Consider the following 26,081-nt stretch of genomic DNA (forward strand, 5'->3'; position numbering starts at 1 on the left):
GGTTTTGCTCCATTCTGGACCTATGTGTCCTCGACAGCTATTTGACGAAATTCACATTCCGTCTGCTTACAGAGGTACGATCTTAATTTGAGCCAATTTGTTCAGCAAGAAAATATTATTTTGTAGGAGTTGATACATTTTTAGTTAGTGGAAATTACAAACTTTAGGAGCCTTTTTAAAGCCTGAGTTTAAAAAGCTATTAAAGTTTGAATTTCCTGATGTACAGGAAAATTCTCAGCAACACGGTCGCCAGGTGTACAGTGTTTCCTCTGACACATTGGTACGGCTGGCTTCCAGATTAAGCAGGCGTTGTGGGTTGGGACAGGACTGTAACTACCAATTGGATACCACGAAAATTGGAGAGAAAAGGGGGTAAAAAAATAACAATAAAAAAAAAAGAGTGTACATGTGTGCGTTCAACGTGCTGTCTCTATTCGTCCAGGCGACTGGTTTACCTCGGTGAACCTACAGGTGTCTGAGGCTAGCGCTAACTTCCTGAACGTCCAGAAAGTGTGTAGAGGTAGCGCTCACACCCTTGAGAAACAAGGGGCTGAGTCTCCACCTACATAGACAATTACCTGCTTTGCTCCCCAACACGGGGACAAGCGGAACAAGACACAACTTCCCTGGTAAACCCACCTCTCCGAGCCAGGGTTCCAGATCATTCAGAAAAATAGCTGCTTGGTGCTATCACAGAGAATAGAATACCTAGGCTTAATGCTGGATTCTCTCGCTTGGAAGACCGCATCATGTCCCTTTGACAGTGCCTCTCCCTGTTCCACAACGTGTGTTCAGGATTTGCCTCCAAGTGCTGGGGTTGATGGCATCCACCATCTCCGTACCTCTTGGTCTACTGAGGATGAGAGACTTCCAGCGCTGGATGTTAGCCCCAAACCTGTGTACACGGCTTCAGCTCAATTGCCAGATAGAGGTAACTTCCATGTGTCTCTTGGCTCTCTGTCACTGGGAGGAAAAAAAATTGATCTTTGTTCCTGGCACTCCCCTAGGGTAGATAGTGGTGAAGACAGATGCATCACTCAAGGGCTGGGACACAGTTCACATGGGGGAAATGCAATAAAAGGAGTTTAGACTCCACAACTCAGCATTTCTCACATAAATGACATTGAAATGTTGATAGTGCATTTTTTCACTGAAACACTTTCGACTCTCCCTTTGGAATTGTCTTGATCAGAACGGACAATACGACTGTGGTGGCATACATCAACCGCCAGAGTGGCACTGTGTTTAAACAGACTATCCGTCTGGATTATCCTGTGAAGCAGCGCACACTTACCGTCCCTACGAGAGACTCATGTCGTACCGAACACAGGCGCTGACTTATTTTCCAGAGGGAGTCCCAATCTAGGGGATGGAGACTTCTCCCCCAAGTGGTGAAACAGATCTGGGAAAGATACGGTCAAGCATTCGTAGATATAAAGTTTGTGCCTATTCCATAAGATCAGTCTTGTGAAAGCTGCCTTTTCCTACACGAGAAGAACTGGACAAGGAAATCCTCATGAAATTGTATGTAAAACTAATAAGTCACCACCTTACAAAAAAATGTGGCTCTCATGAACCCAACCGTGTCGGTTGTTTGGCTCTACGACATCCACAAGCTTTGCGGCAGTTGTCTGAACTCTGTCGCGGACGTCCTCATTTTTAAGAGGTCTTCTCACAAGACCAACTGTCCAGACCGAACCGTTGGAGCTACAAACTAATATCTCACCAATATCTCACAAACACGAAGGTGTGGGTTGTTTTGCTTTACGACACACGCATGCTTCAGGGGAGTCTTCTGAAGGTAACCCAGTGTGTGAGGTGTGTGAGGGGAAATGAGCAGGAGGTAGTAGCAACCAAGGCAACAGATACTCACAAGCAGAGCATTCACATGCTCTGGACAGAGTGAGGCTCATACACTAACACACAGCCTAACTGGCAGCTGCTGCCACTGCTCCTGAAAAGTAGAGTGTGTGTGTGTGTGACTACATCCTAATCACTCCAGAGAGAGGTACATTGAAATACTTCCAGAGCTATTACAAGGAGAGAATCTGTACAGGAGGGGAGAGAGCGAGAGAACTCAATTCACTGAACTCAACAGAAGGTGGTTGTTATTAGGCTACTGGGACTACTTCTTCTTACAACTAGTCACTTGGATACATAGCAGCAGCATTGATACTTTCTCTCAGCGGTAAGTGGCATGGTGTGCTCAGCAAGGATTCTTTCAAGTGTGAGATCTATTTATACGACCTGTGACTTTGGAGCTACGCTGACAGAGAAGGCTCACTTTCACAGAAGCTGGTTTTAGACTGAGTTAATTGTGTGAGTAAGGAACCCACTGGGATTAAACATGCGCTTCCATGAAGAATTTAATTTGTTGAGAAGCTATTTCTTACCATTTTCATTTGAAACAATAATATCATCAAAACCATTTATATTATCAAAAATGATTAGCAGAATCTGTTTAAACTGTTTCAGGATGTATACTGAGGATTGTACCGAGGCCAAACTATGTCCGTTTCATTTTATTTCACCCAAGATGGAGTAAGAAATATTAATGGTAAATAAGTTGATTTGAAGTTGGTTGTCATGTGAGCAACTGAACAACTAGCTTCAGTGTTTTTTTTTAGTTTTTTTGCCTTTTAGTGCTGTCTAAGAGTGTATCACATTGCAGGAATATTTTATCCAGTGTTGAAGACAAGGTGACCAATTCAATTGGAATTAACACAGTTGGCAGTGGATGTAGCGCACCTGTCAGCCCGGCATAGTGATGTCTCTTTAAGACAGGTCTCATGCCGAGGCAATTTAGTAACACAGTTTGCTTTGTTGATCTTTACCGGTACCTTGCTGGCCCATGTTGACTCCAATGCTTCCCACAGTTGTGTCAAGTTGGCTGGATGTCCTTTGGGTGGTGGACCATTCTTGACACACACAGGAAACTGTTGAGCGTGAAATACCCAGCAGCTTTGCAGTTTGACACACTCAAACCGGTGTCTACCATACTCCGTTCAAAGGCACTTCAATGTTTGATCTTCCCATTCACTCTTTGAATGGCACGTATACACAATCCATGTCTCAAGAGTTTTAAAAAATCCTCCTTTAACCGGTCTCCTCCCCTTCATCTACACTGATTGAAGTGGATTCAACAGGTGAAATCAATAAGGGATCATAGCTTTTACCTGTATTCGCCTACGTTCCTAATGTTTTGTACACTCTATTTCCGCAATGTGAGGTTGGAATAATACTGTGAGAATTATGATAATGCCCTTTTAGCGTAAGAGCTGTTTAAAAAGATTGCCTGAAATGTCTGCCTGTTTTGGTGGGATGGACCTTTGGCCTGCCTGTAAATGAGTTAATAGACCAATAAGAAAGACCTCTCTGCCAATAACAGCTAGTTTTTAGTATTCCCCACTCAGACCACCAGGGTTCCAGATCATTCAGAAAAATAGCTGCTTGGTGCTATCACAGAGAATAGAATACCTAGGCTTAATGCTGGATTCTCTCGCTTGGAAGACCGCATCATGTCCCTTTGACAGTGCCTCTCCCTGTTCCACAACGTGTGTTCAGGATTTGCCTCCAAGTGCTGGGGTTGATGGCATCCACCATCTCCGTACCTCTTGGTCTACTGAGGATGAGAGACTTCCAGCGCTGGATGTTAGCCCCAAACCTGTGTACACGGCTTCAGCTCAATTGCCAGATAGAGGTAACTTCCATGTGTCTCTTGGCTCTCTGTCACTGGGAGGAAAAAAAATTGATCTTTGTTCCTGGCACTCCCCTAGGGTAGATAGTGGTGAAGACAGATGCATCACTCAAGGGCTGGGACACAGTTCACATGGGGGAAATGCAATAAAAGGAGTTTAGACTCCACAACTCAGCATTTCTCACATAAATGACATTGAAATGTTGATAGTGCATTTTTTCACTGAAACACTTTTGACTCTCCCTTTGGAATTGTCTTGATCAGAACGGACAATACGACTGTGGTGGCATACATCAACCGCCAGAGTGGCACTGTGTTTAAACAGACTATCCGTCTGGATTATCCTGTGAAGCAGCGCACACTTACCGTCCCTACGAGAGACTCATGTCGTACCGAACACAGGCGCTGACTTATTTTCCAGAGGGAGTCCCAATCTAGGGGATGGAGACTTCTCCCCCAAGTGGTGAAACAGATCTGGGAAAGATACGGTCAAGCATTCGTAGATATAAAGTTTGTGCCTATTCCATAAGATCAGTCTTGTGAAAGCTGCCTTTTCCTACACGAGAAGAACTGGACAAGGAAATCCTCATGAAATTGTATGTAAAACTAATAAGTCACCACCTTACAAAAAAATGTGGCTCTCATGAACCCAACCGTGTCGGTTGTTTGGCTCTACGACATCCACAAGCTTTGCGGCAGTTGTCTGAACTCTGTCGCGGACGTCCTCATTTTTAAGAGGTCTTCTCACAAGACCAACTGTCCAGACCGAACCGTTGGAGCTACAAACTAATATCTCACCAATATCTCACAAACACGAAGGTGTGGGTTGTTTTGCTTTACGACACACGCATGCTTCAGGGGAGTCTTCTGAAGGTAACCCAGTACCGGGCTGTAAAAACGACAAAAAGTGCATAGGGGGTAAAATGTGCCCTGAATAATGTGATCAAACATGGTTCTAAATTTCAAACGCTTCAAAACCTTGTTCCTAATATTTTATTTTTAGACTGTCTGTTTTGCTATTTACAAATGTGTTATTCAATGCATTTCTATGGGCTATAGCAGTAAAGGACAAATTCAATAGATATTATACCTACAGGGGTCCTAAAATGGCTAAATTATACATTTTAGATATTGCGATGTAAGGGCTTAGACCTATAGGGGTTGTAAGTTCTCTCTCTAGCCGCTATCTCGGCCTGTCATACAGGCTTCGACAAGACACCCCGTTATGTTGTTTCCTGTTACGTCTGGTTCCCAAGTCTTTAGTCCCGTCGTGGGATTTTTCACAGCTACCTTCTGAGTCACTGGGAATGGTGGAGATGAAATATCTCCTTTAAGACCATGTAACTGGTCGCCCTTACCTCGACAAAGTGAGTGAGTCCATGCACTGTCAGTTCACCATTAGTGTTTACAATTTGCCTGGGGCTTTTCGAAGGTTACCTTGTTACTCAACCCTGCCTTTATGCCGAAAGTTAGTGCCAATTACAATTGTCTCGCCTTGGAGCTTGTGGCTCTGTTCAAGGGCATCTCCTTACAGGAGATTTGCCAAGCAGCTTGCTGGGCATTCCCTCATACTTTTATGAGGTTCTACCGACTAGATGCCACTGCACCTTCATTGGCGCATACTGTCCCTCAGTGTCGGGACCTCTGAGTGTTGATACGTTGGAACTACCTGGCTTCGGAGAGCATGTGCGATACGGGAGTGGGCCATATCCCTCTAGTGAGATGTCAAATCAAATCATTGAAAGAGAACTTAAGGTTACTTGTTGTAATCCAGGTTCTCTGACATTATGAGTAAGACATCTCACCACATTCCCCTACTTGCAAGAGTGTGAGGAAGTTCGGCATGCTCGAGAATGTCTCACAAACCAGGCGAGTGGCTCTTTAGTGTGGGGGGAGGGGCTCCCTCATTTAACATTCGACCTGACGGTCTCCGACAGACGTGTATGATTCGTTCTTCAAGACTGTTATAAGATTCTGGGGAATCTCTCTACTGAGATGTCTCACTCATAATATCAGAGAACCGGGGTTATGCAAGCAAGCTTAAGTTATAGAAGCAAAAGCTAAGCTAACTATGAGTAAATATAGTAACTGTTTGGTAGCTAACACTTTACATTAAAAATGTTAAGTCTTTACATTAAGTTGCTCTTGTACCTGTGTAGTAATGTTGTTATTACTCTAGTGATAACATTGCATTAACTAACATTGTATTGAGAAGTTAAAACATTGTAGTTTCTAGATGAATTACAGAGTAAATACACAGCAGAGCAGCCTAATGGGAAATGTTTCCAAATGTTTAAGAACGACCAGACCCCGTCAAACGACCAGACCAGAACGACCAGACCCCGAGTCGTTGATTGATCTGTTTGTCTGGCTTACTCTAAGGAACACTTTATTGCACTTAATTGTCAACACAGAATAAAACGTGCATTCTCTGTTCCATTTCAGAGCGATGGTCGGCAACCTGGGGATGCTGGACGAGTCCGAGCCACTATGAGGACGGCTGTGTGGGAATCAGTAACAACAGGAGTGTGAGTGACTCGCCAGATAGAGGCGATGCTTTCCGGGGAGGCCCTCCTGTGAATCTCCCCGAAACACGCATGACTCCTGCTCCAGGTGGGAAAACTAGGATGGAACACACACACACTGCTCTGCAAAGAGCCACAGGAACAACTACCTCAGCAGCTGCTCTTTCACACACAAAGACACGCATACCACTGTTGCCATCACCACTCTGACCTGACAGAGGAAGAACACCGGAAGGTTCCGGAATACATTTTCCAGGATGTTTGTGAATTTCCGGCGGATCCGCAAGTGCCAGTGCGTGCAGTTGATGACCACATGCCTGGTGCTGTCGGTGGTGATGGTATGCTGGGAGCAGCTGGACAGTGGCATGGTGAGCCACATCAACTCCTACTCTTACCGTTACCTGGTCAACAGCTACACTTTCATCAACAAGAGCTTCACCATCCCACGACAGGAGGCCCACATGTTCAGTAACCACCGCTACCTACTCAACCACCCATACAAGTGCTCAGGAGAGAAGGACATTTTACTGCTTCTGCTCATCAAGTCCTCCCCGGAGAACTTCGAGAGACGGCGAGCCATACGGTCGACGTGGGGCAACGAGACCTACATTCGCCAAGACCTGGGGGTGACGGTGAAGGTGATGTTTGTGCTGGGCCTTCCCAAGCAGCATGAGACTGCCCAGACGTGGAGGGGGAGGAGTGGAGGTATCCAGGACAGCCTGGTCGATGAGGACCGCAGGCATGGCGACATGGTCCAGCAGGACTTTGTGGACACGTTCCACAACCTCACCCTCAAGCTTCTGCTACAGTTCCGCTGGGCTCATTTCTACTGCCCGCATGCCCGCTTCCTCATGACAGCTGACAATGATATCTTCGTGCACATGCCCAACCTGGTGCGCTACCTGCAGGACATGGACAGGAAGGGCGTGACGGACTTCTGGATCGGTCACGTGCACAGAGGCGCGCCACCGATCCGCCAGAAGGAAAGCAAGTACTACGTCCCGCAAGAGATGTACCCTTGGGCGTCATACCCGGACTACACGGCAGGGGCCGGTTACGTCGTCTCAAGAGACGTGGCGGACAAAATCTACCAGGCCTCATTGACGCTCAATGCCTCGCTGTACATTGACGATGTCTTCATGGGCATCTGTGCCAATGCCATGGGCGTGTCGCCACAGGAACACGTGTACTTCTCAGGCGAAGGCAAGGCGCCCTACCACTTGTGCATCTACGACAAGATGATGACATCGCACGGCCATGTGGCCGACATTTATGAGCTCTGGGCAGCCGCCACAAACCCGGAGGTCAAAAGGGTCACATCGGGACTTCTTGGGAGGTTGTACTGCACGGCAGTGAAACTCACCCTTCTGTGCAGACCCTACTTCTTCAACACCTACCCCTGCAAGGCAGCCTTGTTGTAGTACTGTAAACTTACTGTGTTTGGTCCAAAACGGAGTGCGGGATCATTTTGCTTTCATCACTCCCATTATTTGAAAAGACTTGAGGAGGGAAGGGGGAGGGAGAAACGCATGAGTCATATCTATTGCTGTAAATGTGGGTTTTACATTAACCATCTACCTATATGGTTTTACAGTAACTGTCTATCTATATGGTTTTACAGTAACTGTCTATCTATATGGTTTTACAGTAACTGTCTATCTATATGGTTTTACAGCAACTGTCTATCTATATGGTTTTACAGTAACTGTCTATCTATATGGTTTTACAGTAACTGTCTATCTATATGGTTTTACAGTAACTGCCTATCTATATGGTTTTACAGCAACTGTCTATCTATATGGTTTTACAGTAACTGTCTATCTATATGGTTTTACAGCAACTGTCTATCTATATGGTTTTACAGCAACTGTCTATCTATATGGTTTTACAGCAACTGTCTATCTATATGGTTTTACAGTAACTGTCTATCTATATGTTTTACAGTAACTGTCTATCTATATGGTTTTACAGTAACTGTCTATCTATATGGTTTTACAGCAACTGTCTATCTATATGGTTTTACAGTAACTGTCTATCTATATGGTTTTACAGTAACTGTCTATCTATATGGTTTTACAGTAACTGTCTATCTATATGGTTTTACAGTAACTGTCTATCTATATGGCCGGCAGTGGTCCAGTTCTTGCTAGCTTTAAGATGTATTGAACAGTCCCACCTCTCTGGGAGGGCAGAGGCTGAATGTGATGAACAACAGATGCTTCCCAAGGAGATGCTGTCCAGACATTATGTTGAAACATAGGATTCACAGTGAATTTCTTCTCCCACTCCCCCATCTCCTTCCGTTAAACTGATTGAGAGAATGTTTCCCTGGCCTTGAACTCTGTTGATTATGCGGTTTAAAACTAACTGCGCATGAACACAATTGGCTCATTGTCTGTCGTTTCCCGGTAAGGTTAGCTAAGGTTAACGAGAAGAGACTGTTTATAACTTTATTATAACTTAACAGTCCATATGGTTGGCCGGCAGTATGAAACTGCAAGCAGTCATTTGAAACTGAGGTTAATAAAAGTCTTACAAACTCTGCAGTCGTAAGGTGTAAGCTGTCTGGGGTGTAGCAGTACATTAATGTGTAGCCTATGTGTGAGTTGTTAGTGGTGAATAGTGACACTGACACACACTGTATTATGTGTGAGTGCCAAAAATGTCTATGTTACGAGGTGCAAAATTACACCTGCAGATTCAAAGTATTGTGCATGTCAGCTGATTGCTTCTTCTTAATTAATGAATTGTTCTGTAAATTACGTGAGGATGCAGGTGAAATATACAGCAGCTTTCAAGCAATTTCTTTTTTATTTCATTTGGAAACCCAGCCCAAAGCATATTGGCAGCCTTTTCAACCTGTCGCAAAGTAAACAGGAAACAATGGGCTTCCAGGTAGACTGAAATGTGATACAGACTCAGGGCCAGCTCCAAGGATGAACTATTTTGAGTTATTTTTGAGGGGGAACTCAGACTGGGTCTCAACTTACTGTTGAAATTTGGTTGTTCATCCGCAGTTCTTCTCTTGTTTTGTCAGTCGCTGACAGTCACTCAATTAGCCATGTCAGCTACCAATTTTTTGATTGGTAAATGAGTCTTGCCAGTTATCTAAACCTGCAGTAATTATGGCCGAATACCGACCATGCACACAGAGCACGTGCCCAGGGGCCATGACCTCCAGGAGGCCCCCATTGATTTTTGTTAAGGGTCAGACACACTGAGAAATCTGACTGCTGATGGGTACTTAGCACTTCTGCCCAGAGTGTCGGCAGTTAACTTATTGTTTCTCATATAGAAAAGTTTTACCTCTGATTTGCTTTGTTTTAAATACTCCACGCCATATGGTGGGAGCAGTTTGTTTTGCTTGTCCCTTCTGTGGCTAATGTTGTTGCTAGCTAGCTAGAATTTGTAGTAAGCTATTGTTGACACTAGCCATCTGTCGGCTCCCCACGTGGAGGTTCGTGCTTTCTAATTGGTTCAAAGTCAAATTCTCAGCCACTAACAAGCATTGTTTTTCTACAGTAGAAACAGCAGGTTCGTCGGTACCAGGTCGGTACACAGCAGGGACATCTTTTGTTCTATCAAGAGAAGTAACGGCCTCATAAGTACCTATCGGCAGTCAGATTTTGCAGTGTGTCTGTACCATTAGTCACTCTCCTTCAGATATCATTAACATGGCATAAGTTATGGAAAAATTAGTAGAAGTGCAGGAAATTGGCTTTAAAACTGCAAAAATGTCTCTCTGCCCCGTAGCAAAGTTAATTGAATTGCATGACATTTGAAATAAAATAGCCAAAATAGCCAAAGTTTTTCTCCACCCCAAAATGTATAGAACTGCAGAAAACGTATCTCTGCCGTCAAGAGCGGGGGCCACTAAAACAAATGACCCGCATGGTGGGGCCACAACTCTGGTGTGTGTAAAGAAAAGGTGTGTACATCAGTAGTTATATAGGATACGCCATGACTAGAATATAGTATATACACATAAAGTGGGTAAAGCAGTATGTAAACATTATTAACGTGAGCAATGTTCAATGACTTTGTGTACATAGGGCAGCAGTCTCTAAGGCTCAGGGCAGGGTACCGGGCATAGGCCGGCTAGTGATGACTGTTCAACAGTCAGAGGGCCTGGAGACAGAAGCTGTTTATCAGTCTCTCGGTCCCCGCTTTGATGCATCTGTACTGTCTCCGCCTTCTAGATGGAAACTGGGTGGCTCAGGAGATTGAGGTCCTTGATGATCCTATTGGCCTTCCTTTGACACCGGGTGCTGTCAATGTCCTGGAGGGCAGGCAGTGTGCCCCCGATGGTGCGTTTGGCTAACCACCCTCTGGGGAGCCCTGCGGTTGCGGGAGATGCAGTTGCCATACCAGGCAGTGATACAGCCCGACAGAATACTCTCAATGGTGCATCTGTATAAGTTTGTGAGAGTCTTAGGGGCCAAGCCAAATTTCTTCAGCCTGCTGAGGTTGAAGAGGAGCTGTTGCGTGACGGGACAATTTCAGGTCCTCAGTGACAGTAGCCTAAAAACTGGAGCTCTATTTCTGTTGATATAAGACATTAAAACTGGGCTTTTCAGTCTCCACAATAACAATCTACAATTGTTTTGAGTGAGTGCATTTCTGATATGTGGCTTGAGTAAGATAAGTGGTTGAATTGTACAAAAATAATAAAATAAAATGTAACCCTTATGTACACTATATTTACAAAAGTATTTGCACACCCCTTCAAATTAGTGGATTCGGCTATTTCAGCCACAGCGTTGTGTATAAAAATCGATCACACAGCCATGCAATCTCCAGGAACAAACATTGGCAGGAGAATGGCCTTACTGAAGAGCTCAGTGACTTCCAAAGTGGCACAGTCATAGGATTCCGCCTTTCCAACAAGTCAGTTCGTCCTTTCTGCCCTGCTAGAGCTGCCCCTCACAGAACGGGACCGCCGAGTGCGTAAAAATTGTACTTGTGCCAACGTTGCTTCCAGAGGCCGTTTGGAACTCTGTAGTGAGTGTTGCAACCGAGGACAGGCGATTTTTACGAACCGCACAGCACTTGGCGGTCCGGTTCTGTGAGCTTGTGTGACCTACCACTTCGGGGCTGAGCCGTTGTTGCTCCAAGATGTTTTCAATTCACAATCACAGCACTTAAAGTTGACAGGGCCGTTCCAGCAGGGCAGACATTTGAGAAACTGACTTGTTGGAAAGGTGGCACGTTGAAAGTCACTGAGCTCTTCAGTACGGGCTATTCTACTGCCAATGTTTGTCTAAAAAGATTGCATGGCTGCGTGCTTGATTTTATACACCTGTCAGAAATTAGTGTGGCTGAAATAGCCAAATCCACCAATTTGAAGGGGTGTCCACATACTTTTGTATATATAGTGTATATCCCTCGCATCCATTTTCTCTTGAGCCTTTTTCCTTTTGTGTGTTTTCTATGCCTGATGGCCCACCACTCGTGCTGAAAGAGGTGCGTAGGGATATCTTTGAGATTAGCCACTCTCCAAACAGTGGGCCTGTTTCCAAGGCAACGCCAGAGAAAATAATTCACTCAAATGGTTCAAAGAAGAGCCCAAAACAGGCTCCAACAACCTAACGCGAACAATTCATAGCCACTATACTGGACATTTAGCTTTAACATTCATCTTGCCCTTGGGTTGCTATTGTAACGTCCTGTTCAGAATGACAAAACTACCCAAACATAATCCTTTTAGTTGGTTGTCACTTTAAGATTGTAGCTTTACAATAATAAACATTGTATTTCCATGTTTCTTTCCAGTCCTCCAGTCCTTTGGAAGACTGGCTTCTCTGCAAGGAAAACCGGGCCAAGCAGGATCAGACACTCTGAAGTCATCTAAATATCCAATATGAGTTAATAGATTTTTCTCCTCCCTCCCGAAGCGACCCTGCCAGCATAATTGCATTGACTTCTGTGAACGTGGGAGTCAAAGAACAGAGTTAATGTGCTAAAAATAAATGCACATATCATAGCCAATTACGCAGTCACTGAGCTGCTCAGTGCCCCCGAGGCAGACTATAATTATAACTAACCTGCCTGCCTGCCTCAGACCTATACACATGCACAGAGATATGGATACTTGATTTGTATGATATGTGTTAGTTTGTCGATGTCCATCATCTATTTCGTATGACATGTTATGAATTGCAATTCGTACAATATGTTACTAATTTGCAAGATGCGCATGTTACGAATTCCAATTGGTTGTGGCTAATGTCAGCTAGACAAGGGGTTAAGGTTAGGATTTCGGTTAAATTTCAGCTAAAAGGATTAAGGTTAGCTGACATGCCAAGTAGTTTCAAAGTTGCTAAATAGCTCAAATTGTCAGTGATGACATTCGAACACGCAACTTTTGGATGTTCATGTTATATGCCCGATCAACCACCCTCTTGTTTTTGCCTTAATTAACCTTCTGTCTCATAACCATATCAAACGTAAACATATCATACTAACTCGACTGTCCTGAATTCAAGTATGGTCTCAAATCTGGGACAATCTGAGTATATCCATAATCTCTGAGTAAACAGTCCATGTAGGCCATTTGTGTTGTGACATACAGATGTGTCTATGCTCCCATATGTAATGTTTACTAAAGCATGGCACCTGTAAGTCTACAAGTACTCAATAGTTATCCATTGACTACTAATCGCTTAGTCAAATCATAAGAGAAACCATTTCTTCACCAAGATACAATTTTGGAAATCATTAGCAGGAAAATCCACTAGCAGCCTTCTGCAACAATATCCTAATACTCAGTGAGCATAGACCATCTACTGGTTGTCCTTGATTGGTGTAATAGGACACACCAAAAGGTTCTCCACAATTTATGCTAGCTTTGATCCACTAGGTGGCAACATTGAGCTGAGAAAGGCCTCAGTTCCGTACGGCACAGCAGAAGATGCTGAACTGACATGAACATGAAACTAAGGGTGTTTTTAAATATAGTTCTCTTTAAAATAACCGATCTCAGTCCTCTTTAAAGCGGGGTCAAAAAGAAACAAAATAACTCAGTTCTCTTCGTAGTCACACTGCCCTTGCTTTTGAATGAGTCGGCAACTATTTTGCCAGTTCACTTCACCCATTTTGTGGACCGAATCCTTTAGAAAGGAATCAAGATCTTTTCCCAAAATGCACTCTGGGTTTTTACAAAGTGCAAGACTAGACATTCAATCAGAATGTGTTATCGGACAGCTAGATATACACCTACTTGCACTTCGGAAGCTAATAGAATGCGATTAAATTGAAATATGAGACATGAGTTGTTAATAGTATCTTCTGATTACATGTACATTTTCTGCTAACAGAATAAATAGCAAATAAAATAACTAAATATCAAATAACGCCGTAATTATATTGTACACCCAAGTTAGGCTACTGCGCATTTAAGAGGGAGAATAGATTGTGATGTCACCAAAAGATGTCATCTTCCCACACTCAATCAACAGCTTCAGAAGCTCTCTTAGCTTATAAATTGCAAACAAAGAATCTGAACTAAAAACCTGTGTCCTTGACAATCGCTAATCAATATCCAAAAAAATAGCACAACCGTCAAAATCTTCTCTTTTGTGGCACCAATGCGAGAGGTTGTGTCAGGGGAAACGGTGTTGCATTAGTCTAGTGTGTGGTGTGGGAATCATGACAAGCAAACCTGGGGAGCTTTGTGTTCACATTGCCCTAAAAATATGTAAGTGAACAGTTCACAAAAACTGTCTGAAAGGGACCAAGTGTGAAAACACCCTAAGAAGTCATGTTCTCATTGGACAAGATAACGTATCAACTACACCAGGGGTCTTCAAACGCTTACAATACGAGGTCCAGAGCCTGCTGTTCTGTTCTACCTGAATTAATGCACCCATCTGGTGTCCCAGGTCTAAATTAGTCCCTGTTCAGAGGGGAACAATGAAAAGCAGTGGAACTGGTGTTGAGGTGAGTGAGAGAGAACTTAACCATGGTTGTGGTTTATCTAAACTTTCATAGTTTCACCACCACGACAGGCAACACAGCTCATCTCTCAATCACCCACGTGGGTATAATCAATGAGCTGGCACGTGGGTATCTGCTTCTATAAACCGAGGAGATGGGAGAGGCAGGACTTGCAGCGCAATCTGCGCCAAAAATAGAAAGCACTTCTATTTTAGCCCGTGGCAACGCAGACGCTTGTTGACACCCGCGAGCAGTGTGGGTGCAATAACTGAATAACAGATTTCTACATTTATTTTTGCAGGTGTAGTCAGGGTATTATAGGCGCTCACTGGCCAAGCGCACGCACTGTCGTGGCTGCAAGGTCCGATCACTTGACACCAATGTAACGTGTCAGAAAATGCGCACAATTTATTTATTTTTTTAATTAAAAAATAAATTCAAAAAATTACAACACTGAAGCCTCCCTCCCTGATTGTAGCCCTGAAATAGAACACCTGATTAGATCTAAACAAGGGCTGGATATCAGCTGACAAGATAAAAATCAGGTGCGCTAGTAGCTCCGGTATAGATAAATGCATGAAACTGCTTGAGGTCCCCAGGGAGAGGTTTGAAAAGTAGTTAATTCGCCAACGATTTAAAACATGTAATAAATTACAATGCATGCTATCATTTAGTACAGCAAGTTCGGTTTTATTAATACATTCATAGTTTAAGGGAGAATAGCTACACGCTCTAAACGTTGTGTTCTGGAAAAACTAAGAGGTAAACTGCATGTGAGCAAAATATGGTAAAACCAAGGACTTGGACAAAGTGATAAAATAAAGTACACTTAAATTGACACATTGCATAAAATAGAGGGTTAAATCTATAACAAATAGTGCAGAATTGCAATTACACAGAACATTTGTTAGCGTAACATAATTGGCAGACTTATTAATACAGCACTTATACCGTTTTGTCCACAAGAAGACCACTAAACGGTCAAGCACATCTACTACACAAACCTTTGTTGAACACCGAAATAAAGTGATGAGAACCATAATATTACCTGTCGCCAAGGCTTTCGTAGCTCTGACCAACAAACTCTTTAAAAAAGGTTTGAATCTACAACTGTCCACCAGAGACCATTCGACGTCGCCTTATCCTACAAAATATCCAAAGTCTGATTCAGGCATAGCATTGAGAGAAGTTTACCTCGAACAATTAACGTAAGCACAATGCAAGTGTACGACCGCTAGCACCGCGCTAAAAATTAAAATTCTCAAACCACTGGTTCAAATCAGGTCAGCCACGTTCAAAGGCATCTCATCAACTGTCGTATTGTAAAACGTCTCGATATCCCGAAGGATACGCTTGTCCTCTTCGGTCACAAAGTTAATAGCCACGCCTTTTCGGCCAAAACGGCCACCGCGACCAATTCTGTAGAAATGAGGGGGAACACAATATCAGGTCCAAACTTGGCAACTACATTAAAGACTCAAGTCATACCACAAGGCATCTACTTCAAACTACATACCGGTGAATATAATTCTCTCGGTTTGTAGGAAGGTCATAGTTTATGACAAGGGAAACCTGCTGCACATCAATTCCTCGAGCCTGGAATAGCAACACATAACACTAGTTAGAAAGAAGCAAAGTTGAGGCACCGACATGAATATCAAAAGCACAATTGATTTTGAAATGTAGTCTGACATTAAGTAACAGATTCCTACAGCGAGAGAAACCCGTGGTGGAGAACAGACCTTTCATCTCCCAAAAGATATTAGCTCAAAGCCATAACAGGGCCATCGCAGAGGAAAAATCCTTTGGGGTTGCATTTTGGGATAACGCAACATGTACCCATGTTAAAAATCATCACTAATGACAGAGCAGTGATATTCTAGCCTCACCAGTAAGTCAGTAGTGATGAGCACTCTGCTGGAGCCAGACCGGAACTCCCTCATGATCACATCCCTTTCCTTCTGATCCATGTCTCCATGCTAAAAAAAGAAAGAAAAACACATTTAAAACATGTTCATTCAACCTGAACTTTACAATACAACTGTCCAACATGAAGGCATTTTGATCTCCATTATAATTCTCATAGCAATGTGTTTGGTGATCTTACAAGAGCAGAGACAGTGAAGTCCCTTGCGTGCATCTTCTCCGTCAGCCAGTCAACCTTCCTCCTGGTGTTGAGGAAGATGACTGCCTGAGTGATTGTCAGAGTCTCGTACAGGTCACACAGCGTGTCCAACTTCCACTCCTGGAAGAAACAGGAAGGGTACAGGTCATTTTACTGAGCAGGCCTGGCTAGCCTTATGACAAATTATTTCTAAATGGATCATTAGATTGTAGCACAGAACCTTGAGACACAAGACACCGGACAGTAAATGGCTCGCCCTAGTCTCGTTGGCGGCGCTGCCTTCACTTCTCTTCCTTTGGTGTACCCATGCTCACATGCCCGCAAGGGTCAAGCCCAGAGGCTTCACCCCCGACAATTTTAGCGGGGTGCTTTAAATGCTATATACTTGGTTGGACTACAGGAACTCAATATTTGCAACTGAATAAATGTGGAGCCATGGTGTTGGTGAGCACAACCCACCTCGCGCTCTACATTGATGTAGAACTGCTTGATACCCTCCAGGGTAAGCTCCTCCTTCTTCACCAGGATGCGAATGGGCTCTCGCATGAACTTCTTGGTCACCTCCAGGACATCCGCAGGCATGGTAGCAGAGAGGAGGACCACCTGTGGATATACCGGAGAAAACACTTGTAACAAGGTGAACTGGAGACATGCACTTTGTCATCCAAAGTGGCCGATTCATTGTCGCACTGGGCCTCGAGACAGAAGTTAACGAATATTAAGAATGAGGTTAGACCCCGACGCATTTCCAGCACAGCGCGTAGTGCTCTCCCTCCACGCAATACTCTGCTGGCATTATGGCAGAAACCAAGCTAACCAGTCACCCCACTTCCACATAAAGTGACTAGGGAAAACAATCCCATATGATTGCCTTGTGAATATAAGGTCACAGATTCAGCTTCTATGCTCTTCAGCAAAGACTGCAAAACAGTTGTGTATACTTGCACAACATTTTACTGAGTTACTGTACAAAAATGTTAAAAATGCAACATGTAAAATGTTGGTCCCATGTTTGAGCTGAAGACCCCAGAAAATGTCCAAACCAAAAATTGTGTATAAAATTGTTTACATCAGCATTTCTTATTTTGCCAAGATAATCATGTAGCACTGACACATGTAGCACTTCAAGAAGCTGACTAAACAGCATGATCATTACAGATGCACCTTGTGCTGGGGACACAATGCCACAAATGTCTCAGGTTGAGGGAGTGTGTAATTGGCATGCAAACTGCAGGAACGTTCACCAGAGCTGTTGTCTGAGATTTTAATGTTAATCTACCATAAGCCACCTCGAACAGTTTGAGAATTTGGTAGTACAGCCAAAACGGCCTCACAACCACAGGCCACGTGTAACCGCGCCAGCCCAGATCCTCCACATCCAGCTTAGACTTGTTTACGTGTTGCTGTGCATTTTGTTGCCAACCTATTTTGCTACCTGACAACTTTACGGTTTTTACTTTTTAATTACCGTTTATATTTTTTTCCCCCTCAACTTTTTCACTCCGGACGCTTTATCTGGACATGGTTCGTCAGGACCTCCAACAGCCGAAGCTAAGTAGGAACATTAACATGATGCCTTCTAATTGCAGTCACTGTACTCCTAATATACAGGAGAACGATCGCCTTACTGTGAGGATAGCTGTGCTACAAGCCCAGCTTCAGATGCAAATGCAGACGTTTCAATTTACAAAAAAAAAAATTACGTTTTCATCTTTTGAGCTTCTAGTCAAATTTATGCAGCCTACTCAATCACTTTTTATAGCTACTGTTTACAGGCCTCCTGGGCCATATACAGCGTTCCTCATTGAGTTCCCTGAATTCCTCTGACCTTGTAGTCATAGCAGATAATATTCTAATCTTTGGTGACTTTAATATTCACATGGAAAAGTCCACAGACCCACTCCAAAAGGCTTTCGGAGCCATCATCGACTCAGTGGGTTTTGTCCAACATGTCTCTGGACCCACTCACTGTCACAGTCATACTCTGTACCTAGTTTTGTCCCATGGAATAAATGTTGTGGATGTTAATGTTTTTCCTCATAATCCTGGACTATCGGACCACCATTTTATTACGTTTGCAATTGCAACAAATAATCTGCTTAGACCCCAACCAAGGAACATCAAAAGTCGTGCTATAAATTCACAGACAACACAAAGATTCCTTGATGTCCTTCCAGATTCCCTCTGTCTACCAAAGGACGCCAGAGGACAAAAATCAGTTAACCACCTAACTGAGGAACTCAATTTAACCTTGCGCAATACCCTAGATGCTGTTGCACCCCTAAAAACTAAAAACATTTCTCATAAGAAACTAGCTCCCTGGTACACAGAAAATACCCGAGCTCTGAAGCGAACAGGCAGCGAACAGTTGAAAAGCATGCATTTGGTTTTACTAGCGTTTAAGAGCAGTTGGAGGCCACGGAAGGAGTGTTGTCGTATGGCATTGAAGCTCGTTTGGAGGTTAGATAGCACAGTGTCCAAGGAAGGGCCGGATGTATAGAGAATGGTGTCGTCTGCGTAGAGGTGGATCAGGGAATCAATCGCCCGCAGCAAGAGCAACATCATTGATATATACAGAGAAAAGAGTCGGCCCGAGAATTGAACCCTGTGGCACCCCCATAGAGACTGCCAGAGGACCGGACAACATGCCCTCCGATTTGACACACTGAACTCTGTCTGCAAAGTAGTCGGTGAACCAGGCAAGGCAGTCATTGGAAAAACCGAGGCTACCGAGTCTGCCGATAAGAATATGGTGATTGACAGAGTCGAAAGCCTTGGCCAGGTCGATGAAGACGGCTGCACAGTACTGTCTTTTATCGATGGCGGTTATGATATCGTTTAGTAGCTTGAGCGTGGCTGAGGTGCACCCGTGACCGGCTCGGAAACCAGATTGCATAGCGGAGAAGGTACGGTGGGATTCAAGATGGTCAGTGATCTGTTTGTTGACTTGGCTTTCGAAGACCTTAGATAGGCAGGGCAGGATGGATATAGGTCTAACAGTTTGGGTCCAGGGTGTCTCCCCCTTTGAAGAGGGGGATGACTGCGGCAGCTTTCCAATCCTTGGGGATCTCAGACGATATAAGAGGATGAACAGGCTGGTAATAGGGGTTGCGACAATGGCGGCGGATAGTTTCAGAAATAGAGGGTCCAGATTGTCAAGCCCAGCTGATTTGTACGGGTCCAGGTTTTGCAGTTGCTGGATAACATCGACCCAGAGCATCCCTAATATTATCGATGGGTGACATGTCTGGTTAGTATGCAGGCCATGGAACTGGGAAATGTTCAGCTTCCAGGAATTGTGTACAGATCCTTCAAGCATGGGGCCGTGCATTATGCTGAAACATGAGGTTATGGCAGCGGATTAAATGGCACGACAATGGGCCTCAGGATCTCGTCACTGTCTCTGCATTCAAATTGCCATTGATAAAAAAAACACTGTTCATAGCTAATTCCTGCCCATACCATAACCCTACCTCCACCATGGGCCACGCGTCACAACGTTAACTTCAGCAAACAACTTGCCCACACGACAGCATACAGTGTGCTCGGTACTGTTGAAACACTCATCTGTGAAGAGCACACTTCTCCAGCGTGCCAGTGGCCATCGGAGGTGAGCATTTTCCCCACTGAAGTCAGTTACGACGCCAAACTGCAGTCAGGTCAAGACCCTACTGAGGACGACCATGCAGATGAGCTTCCCTGACACTGTTCGAGTAGAAATTCATTCACCTGCGGTATCTGAGACAGTCAGAAATAGAATGAAATAGGCATTCTATTTTTGCTCTTTTATAGCGACAACTACAGAAAAAAGTAAATCAAGTGCACAAGGCTACATGTGTGCAAAAACGTTCACTGAATAAAAACATAATAATCCCCCTTCCCACACGTGTTACTGTCAAGTTCAACACAACAAAAGCAATATCTCTGGGCTACACTGCACGTTATTACATTTTCCACAGGCAAAGTGTACATGGGTTCTACAATGTGCCAACAAGAGCCCCTTTGTTGGCACAGCTCTTTTTATCCACTGTATTGAAAAAGTGAACAAGCGAGAAAGAGGGGGAAGTGTGGTGTTCCCTTCACCTCTATAGTGGCATCCAGCTTAAGCCAGGCCCAGCTCCAGCTACACTTGATCCCTGAATCCACTTGTCTGACAACTACCGCCTCATTTTTGACCCAATTCTTCACCCTGAAAATTAACCACATACCGTAGAAGGAAGACATTAGTTCATAGATAAACTAACATTTCACAAAGATTGCCAGGGTCCAGTACGCAACTAACTTGAGGATTGTCAAGGAGTCGTATACCACTTAATACTATAGCGAATTGTTTATGTTACTAACGTTAGCAAGCGGTCTGACTATTATCCAGTTAATTTTCACATCAAACTCAATTATTTGATCAGCTAAGTTGCTCAACATTTCTCTGGCTAGCTAATGGAGAATTCAATCCAGCTAGCAAGATACTTAATGCTAACAATTCTTGTTCCACCACACTTGCTCCCGCAACTCAAACTTTCCAAATAACGCCAGTGTTTTTCGGTTACAGCTCATGAAGTACACGTCATCACCTTCCCACCCCCGTGGTCAGGCTTCTCACCTACCTCTTCGTTATCATTCAGGGGACGCGCTGCTCTAACGGGCAAACTGCCTTTCCACTTGCCGCAGTCTTTCCAGAACGCACGCTGATGCTGTAACTAGCAAGTTGGTTGTCTCTTCAGTCACGTGCTGGATTCGGTTACGTGCCTTTTTTCATCTGATCTACACAGATCACGTAGGTTACCCGTTTTGGATTCAAAATGATACATTTCGCTGAAAGGTGACTAGTTTGCATCCCTGTTAATCAGCTTCTTGATATGCAGCACCTGTCGGGTGGATGGATCAGCTTGGCAAAGGAAAAATGCTCACTAACAGGGATGTAAACAAATTTGTGCACCACATTTGAAACACAAGCTTTTAGTATGGTCATTTTCTGGGATCTTTTCATTTCAGCTCACGAAACCAACACTTTACATGTATGTGTGTATGTATACATGTTCCGTGTGTATATAAAGAGGAGACCTACTTGAATGTTTGTGCTCAGTTTCTGAAAGATCTCATAGATCTGATCCTTAAAACCACGACTCAGCATCTCATCAGCTTCGTCCAGGACAAACATCTTGATGCATTTTGGAGCTATAATATAGTAGACAAGACTACAATTTAGCACATGCATTTTATCAACAAGCTAGGAAGGCCTCTAAAGATTACCAATGGACGAGAGAAATGAGTTGGTCAGATGGCAGATACTTACACTGATGAGTACTTACACAGGTATCTCCTGTTAAGCATGTCAAACACCCGGCCTGGAGTCCCAACCACTATGTGGGGGGCCTCGGCCGTCAGCTTCTGCATCTCGTTGCGGACGTTGGTGCCCCCAATGCAGGCGTGGCAGGCAGCCCCCATGTAGTCTCCCAGAGCCAGAATCACCTTCTGGATCTGAAACGAGTCAAAATGTTTAATGGTGAGTTACGCTTGACATCAATGCATTATATTGACTTGAGGGTTTCTCGAGTGATCAGTCTAAAAAGTAGTCACCATTATCAGGTCTGTCCCGAAAGATGAAATGCCATCATTTCACTCAACCCCCGTTACAGAAGGGAACTGAAACCCCCCCATAACAAGTGGTGTGCAAGGAGTCAGGTCAACTTTCAGAGCAATGCAGCCATGGACAGAGACTACACCGATCCTAAGAGATCCGTCACCTCCTTTAGTCCAATTTGTTGATTTTGCATGAAGGAAGGAAGTGGGGAAAATATAAATACCTTTTTGTTTGAGATTTAATATGCCGCCGTGGTCTGATACACACTTAAGTTTATCCTGACCTCAGGTACAGCATACCTGCTGAGCCAGCTCCCTGGTGGGGGCCAGTACCAAAGCCTGGGTCTCTTTCTGCTCCATGTCCAGTTGCTGCAAAATAGAGATGGCAAACGTGGCAGTCTTGCCAGTGCCCGACTGGGCTTGGGCAATGACATCGTAGCCTGGGTGGGAGCAAAGGGGTTTCATGATCAGAATGCAAATTAAGTCCTCATTCACTTGAGTGATCAGTAAGACTAAAAAGTAGTTCTCCACTGCAGTCCCGAACGATGGTATGCCATCATTTCAATGAATAAGAGGATGTTTAACTTTCATTTATTGGTATAAACAAACCATTGATTTACATACCTTTGATACAAGGAATGATTGCCCTCTGTTGAATGGCCGATGGCTTCTCAAAACCATACGCATAAATACCCCTAAGGAGTGTCTCCTTCAGGGCCATGTCATCAAAGTTGTCTGTAATCTCATTCCAGTTGCTCTGCACAATGACATTAGTATTTAGTTTACAGTGTACAAATTATAAAGACGACAAAAGTAGTTTATTACAGGGAGTCAACTGCAGGTCTATGCTGGAGGTTGAGTGATCAGAATAAAAAGTAGTCACCATCATCAGGTCTGTCCCAAAAGATGAAAAGCCATCATTTCACTCAACCCTTGTTACAGAAGGGAACTGAAATCCTCTTTAACAAGTGGTGTGCAAGGAGTCGGGTAAACTTTCAGACCAACGCAGTCATGAAGAGATTACACCAATAATCTGATCCAGCATTAATTTTAACCAAAGTAATTTGTATTTAGCAAGGAGTGAGTTGAAAACGTACCTCGATGACACCATCAGGCTCCATCCCCTCTGGCCCTGCGTCATGCTCACGATCTCTTGAGCTATAGGTGAAAATAAGGGGCAGAGTCAGACAAACGGAGCAACCAAAACATTCAGATTAACCTGAATATGGTTATTGGGAGAGGGTTGGTGAATAAATGACAGGAAAATCCACATCAGCCAAGTTTAACATGAAAGTGTGATGAGTAAAATACAAAGTTTAAATTCCAGGGTCAGTCCCGAAAGATGGTGTGCCATCATCCCACACTACATCAGTAGAATCTAAATTACATTTAGCTAGTGTTGCTTATGGAGTAAGACCTGTGGTGTCCCAACGTCACCGATTTGGTTGGTTTGTCTCGCACGTGTCAACATCCCGATGGGGCACAAGTTACATAACATTAGCTAACTAATCTTCGTTGGGGCTGATAAGCCTATGAAATTCAATAAGATCAACAAACAGTTTCTCCTCTTCTATTCCTGCGGCCAACTCAGTCAGTGCGTTGAAATGTTTGCAAGCTGACTAGCTAACGTCAGCCAACTACCTAGATCCTTTAGCCAAACTAGCTGGAGTCAAAGCCATAAATTGATTACTCTAGTCTGGCTGAAACTTAAGTCAACCTAGGTTGGAACTAGGCCGTTGACACCATATGACGTTGTCTAGCTGGTTTTAGTGGTAAGCATCACATTCACTGACTGTAGGCATGTCAAAATTGTGTCTAGATAATCAAATTGTATATTTTCCTGCATGTTCTTTGCATCAGCGAACCATGAGGCGGACGTGAACTACCATCTTGACAGAACACTAACGTGGCTAGCTAACGTTATCTAACGTTTAGCTAGCAAGCTAATGCCAATGGGGTCCGGCGTTGTAAACCACCTAGCTAGCTAGTTTTCTACGAATAGCTACAAGATTAATGGAAAATGCATGTAATTTTAAGGTGACGCCAGGAAACAAGGCTTTTACCTGTTGTAATCAGGAGAATCGCTAGACATGATCAGTTCAAACTTCAACATGCGACTGGAAAAGATCTACAGCGAGGAGGACAAGCGATTTTATATGGCCGGACTATTTTCACTGCTATGTAAAGAGTCAATCTGGTCATTTTTCGGGACAGACAAGACATTCTCCACACAGACAATATTTTTAGTACACTAATATTTGTGTTTTATGTGTTGATACTGCGAAGCTGCGTTCTACAACGCGAAAACAACAAAATAGGTAGACTATATTTTATAGCGGAAGGATATTGCAGCACAAGTTGCATGTGTTTGGGTTACTACGGCGTTCTCATCATGTCAAAATTTATGGCATGCTAAATTCTATGGGGAATTTACTCAAAATTGTGCATGCACCTTTGCCAAGACAACATATCAACTTTATGAAAAAATGTCTAACCTCACACAGTCTCCTCTGTTCCTCATTTCTCATGTATAGTACCACTGAAGTATAATGGTAGCCAAGTGGTTAGAGCGTTGGACTAGTAACCGGAAGGTTGCAAGCTCAAACCCCCGAGCTGACAAGGTAAAAATCTGTCGTTCTACCCCTGAACAGGCAGTTAACCCACTGTTCCTAGGCCGTCATTGAAAATAAGAATTTGTTCTTAACTGACTTGCCTAGTTAAATAAAGTAAAAATTACAAGCATTTCATAAGTGTCAAAGGCTTTTAGTGACAATTACATGAAGTTGATGCAAAGAGTCAATATTTGCAGTGTTGTCCCTTCTTTTTCAAGACCTCTGCAATCCTCCCTGGCATGCTGTCAATTAACTTCTGGGCCACATCCTGACTGATGGCAGCCCATTCCTGCATAATCAATGCTTGGAGTGTGTCAGAATTTGTGGGTTTATGTTTGACCACACACCTCTTGAGGATTGACCACAAGTTCTCAATGGGATTAAGGTCTGGGGAGTTTCCTGGCCATGGACCCAAAATATTGATGTTTTGTTCCCCGAGCCACTTAATTATCACGTTTGCCTTATGGCAAGGTGCTCCATCATGCTGGAAAAGGCTGTTTGTCACCAAACTGTTCCTGGATGGTTGGGAGAAGTTGCTCTCGGAGGATGTGTTGTACCATTCTTTATTCATGGCTGTGTTCTTAGGCAAAATTGTGAGTGAGCCCACTCCCTTGGCTGAGAAGCAACCCCACACATGAATGGTCTCAGGATGCTTTACTGTTGTCATGACACAGGACTGATGGTAGAGCTCACCTTGTCTTCTCCGGACATGCTTTTTTCCAGATGCCTCAAACAATCGGAAATGGGATTCATCAGAGAAAATAACTTTAACCCAGTCCTCAGCAGTCCAATCCATGAACCTTTTGCAGAATATCAATCTATCCCTGATGTTTTTCCTGGAGAGAAGTGGCTTCTTTGCTGCCATTCTTGACACCAGGCCATCCTCCAAAAGTTTTAATCTCACTGTGCGTGCATCTGCACGCACAGTGAGATGAAAATGCCTGCTGCCATTCCTGAGCAAGCTCTGTACTGGTGGTGCCCCAATCCCGCAGCTGAATCAACTTTAGGAGGCGGTCCTGGCGCTTGCTGGACTTTCTTGGGCGCTCTGAAGCCTTCTTCACAACAATTGAACCGCTCTCCTTGAAGTTCTTGATGATCCGATAAATGCTTAATTTCGGTGCAATCTTACTGGTTGCAATATCCTTGCCTGTGAAGCCCTTTTTGTGCAAAGCAATGATGATGGCACGTGTTTCCTTGCAGGTAACCATGGATGACAGAGGAAGAACAATGATTCCAAGCACCACCCTCCTTTTGAAGCTTCCAGTCTGTTATTCAAACTCAATCAGCATGACAGAGTGATCTCCAGCCTTGTCCTCCTCAACACTCACACCTGTGTTAATGAGAGAATCACTGACATGATGTCAGCTGGTCCTTTTGTGGCAGGGATGAAATGCAGTGGAAATGTTTTTGGGAGATTCAGTTCATTTGCATGGCAAAGAGAGACTTTGCAATTAATTGCAATTCATCTAATCACTCTTCATAACATTCTGGAGTATATGCAAATTGCCATCATACAAACTGAGGCAGCAGACTTTGTGAAAATTAATATTTGTGTCATTCTCAAAACTGTTGGCCACGACTGTAGATTTAACTGTAACTCGGCAACT

At 43.8% G+C, this 26,081-nt stretch overlaps 2 protein-coding genes and 5 non-coding genes across 8 annotated transcripts; 1 reads left to right on the forward strand and 6 right to left on the reverse strand.

Moving 5' to 3' along the window:
* Positions 1-657: 657 nt before the first annotated feature.
* Positions 658-8,763, forward strand: LOC110530057 (lactosylceramide 1,3-N-acetyl-beta-D-glucosaminyltransferase A). Of its 2 annotated transcripts, none has more exons than XM_021612843.2 (2): positions 658-2,188; positions 6,143-8,763. In XM_021612843.2, exon 2 carries the CDS (start codon positions 6,480-6,482, stop codon positions 7,641-7,643), a length of 1,164 nt encoding a protein of 387 aa, XP_021468518.2. In that variant the 5' UTR covers positions 658-2,188; positions 6,143-6,479; the 3' UTR covers positions 7,644-8,763. The 2 variants fall into 2 exon arrangements, with proteins under 2 accessions (XP_021468518.2, XP_021468519.2); XM_021612844.2 differs by lacking the exon at positions 658-2,188 and adding an exon at positions 2,199-2,319.
* Positions 8,764-14,823: 6,060 nt separating this feature from the next.
* On the reverse strand, positions 14,824-24,057 carry eif4a2 (eukaryotic translation initiation factor 4A). The gene is made up of 11 exons (XM_021612845.2): positions 23,926-24,057; positions 22,960-23,020; positions 22,487-22,619; positions 22,163-22,302; positions 21,592-21,760; positions 21,348-21,457; positions 16,742-16,885; positions 16,265-16,402; positions 16,047-16,136; positions 15,674-15,753; positions 14,824-15,576 (listed from the first exon to the last, which is right to left on the reverse strand). The coding sequence occupies exons 1-11, from the start codon at positions 23,973-23,975 to the stop codon at positions 15,432-15,434; spliced, it is 1,260 nt and encodes a 419-aa protein (XP_021468520.1). The 5' UTR covers positions 23,976-24,057; the 3' UTR covers positions 14,824-15,431.
* On the reverse strand, positions 16,487-16,665 carry LOC118965688. Its single transcript, XR_005053066.1, has one exon. It is a non-coding gene; the product is annotated as a small nucleolar RNA SNORA81 (small nucleolar RNA).
* LOC118965689 lies at positions 21,834-21,904 on the reverse strand. The gene has a single exon (XR_005053067.1). It is a non-coding gene; the product is annotated as a small nucleolar RNA SNORD2 (small nucleolar RNA).
* Positions 22,360-22,429, reverse strand: LOC118965644. The gene has a single exon (XR_005053027.1). It is a non-coding gene; the product is annotated as a small nucleolar RNA SNORD2 (small nucleolar RNA).
* LOC118965691 lies at positions 22,720-22,790 on the reverse strand. Its single transcript, XR_005053069.1, has one exon. It is a non-coding gene; the product is annotated as a small nucleolar RNA SNORD2 (small nucleolar RNA).
* On the reverse strand, positions 23,156-23,226 carry LOC118965690. Its single transcript, XR_005053068.1, has one exon. It is a non-coding gene; the product is annotated as a small nucleolar RNA SNORD2 (small nucleolar RNA).
* Positions 24,058-26,081: the final 2,024 nt, after the last annotated feature.

Source organism: Oncorhynchus mykiss, chromosome 8 (genome assembly GCF_013265735.2).
Source record: "Oncorhynchus mykiss isolate Arlee chromosome 8, USDA_OmykA_1.1, whole genome shotgun sequence".
NCBI classification, from domain to species: Eukaryota; Metazoa; Chordata; class Actinopteri; order Salmoniformes; family Salmonidae; genus Oncorhynchus; species Oncorhynchus mykiss.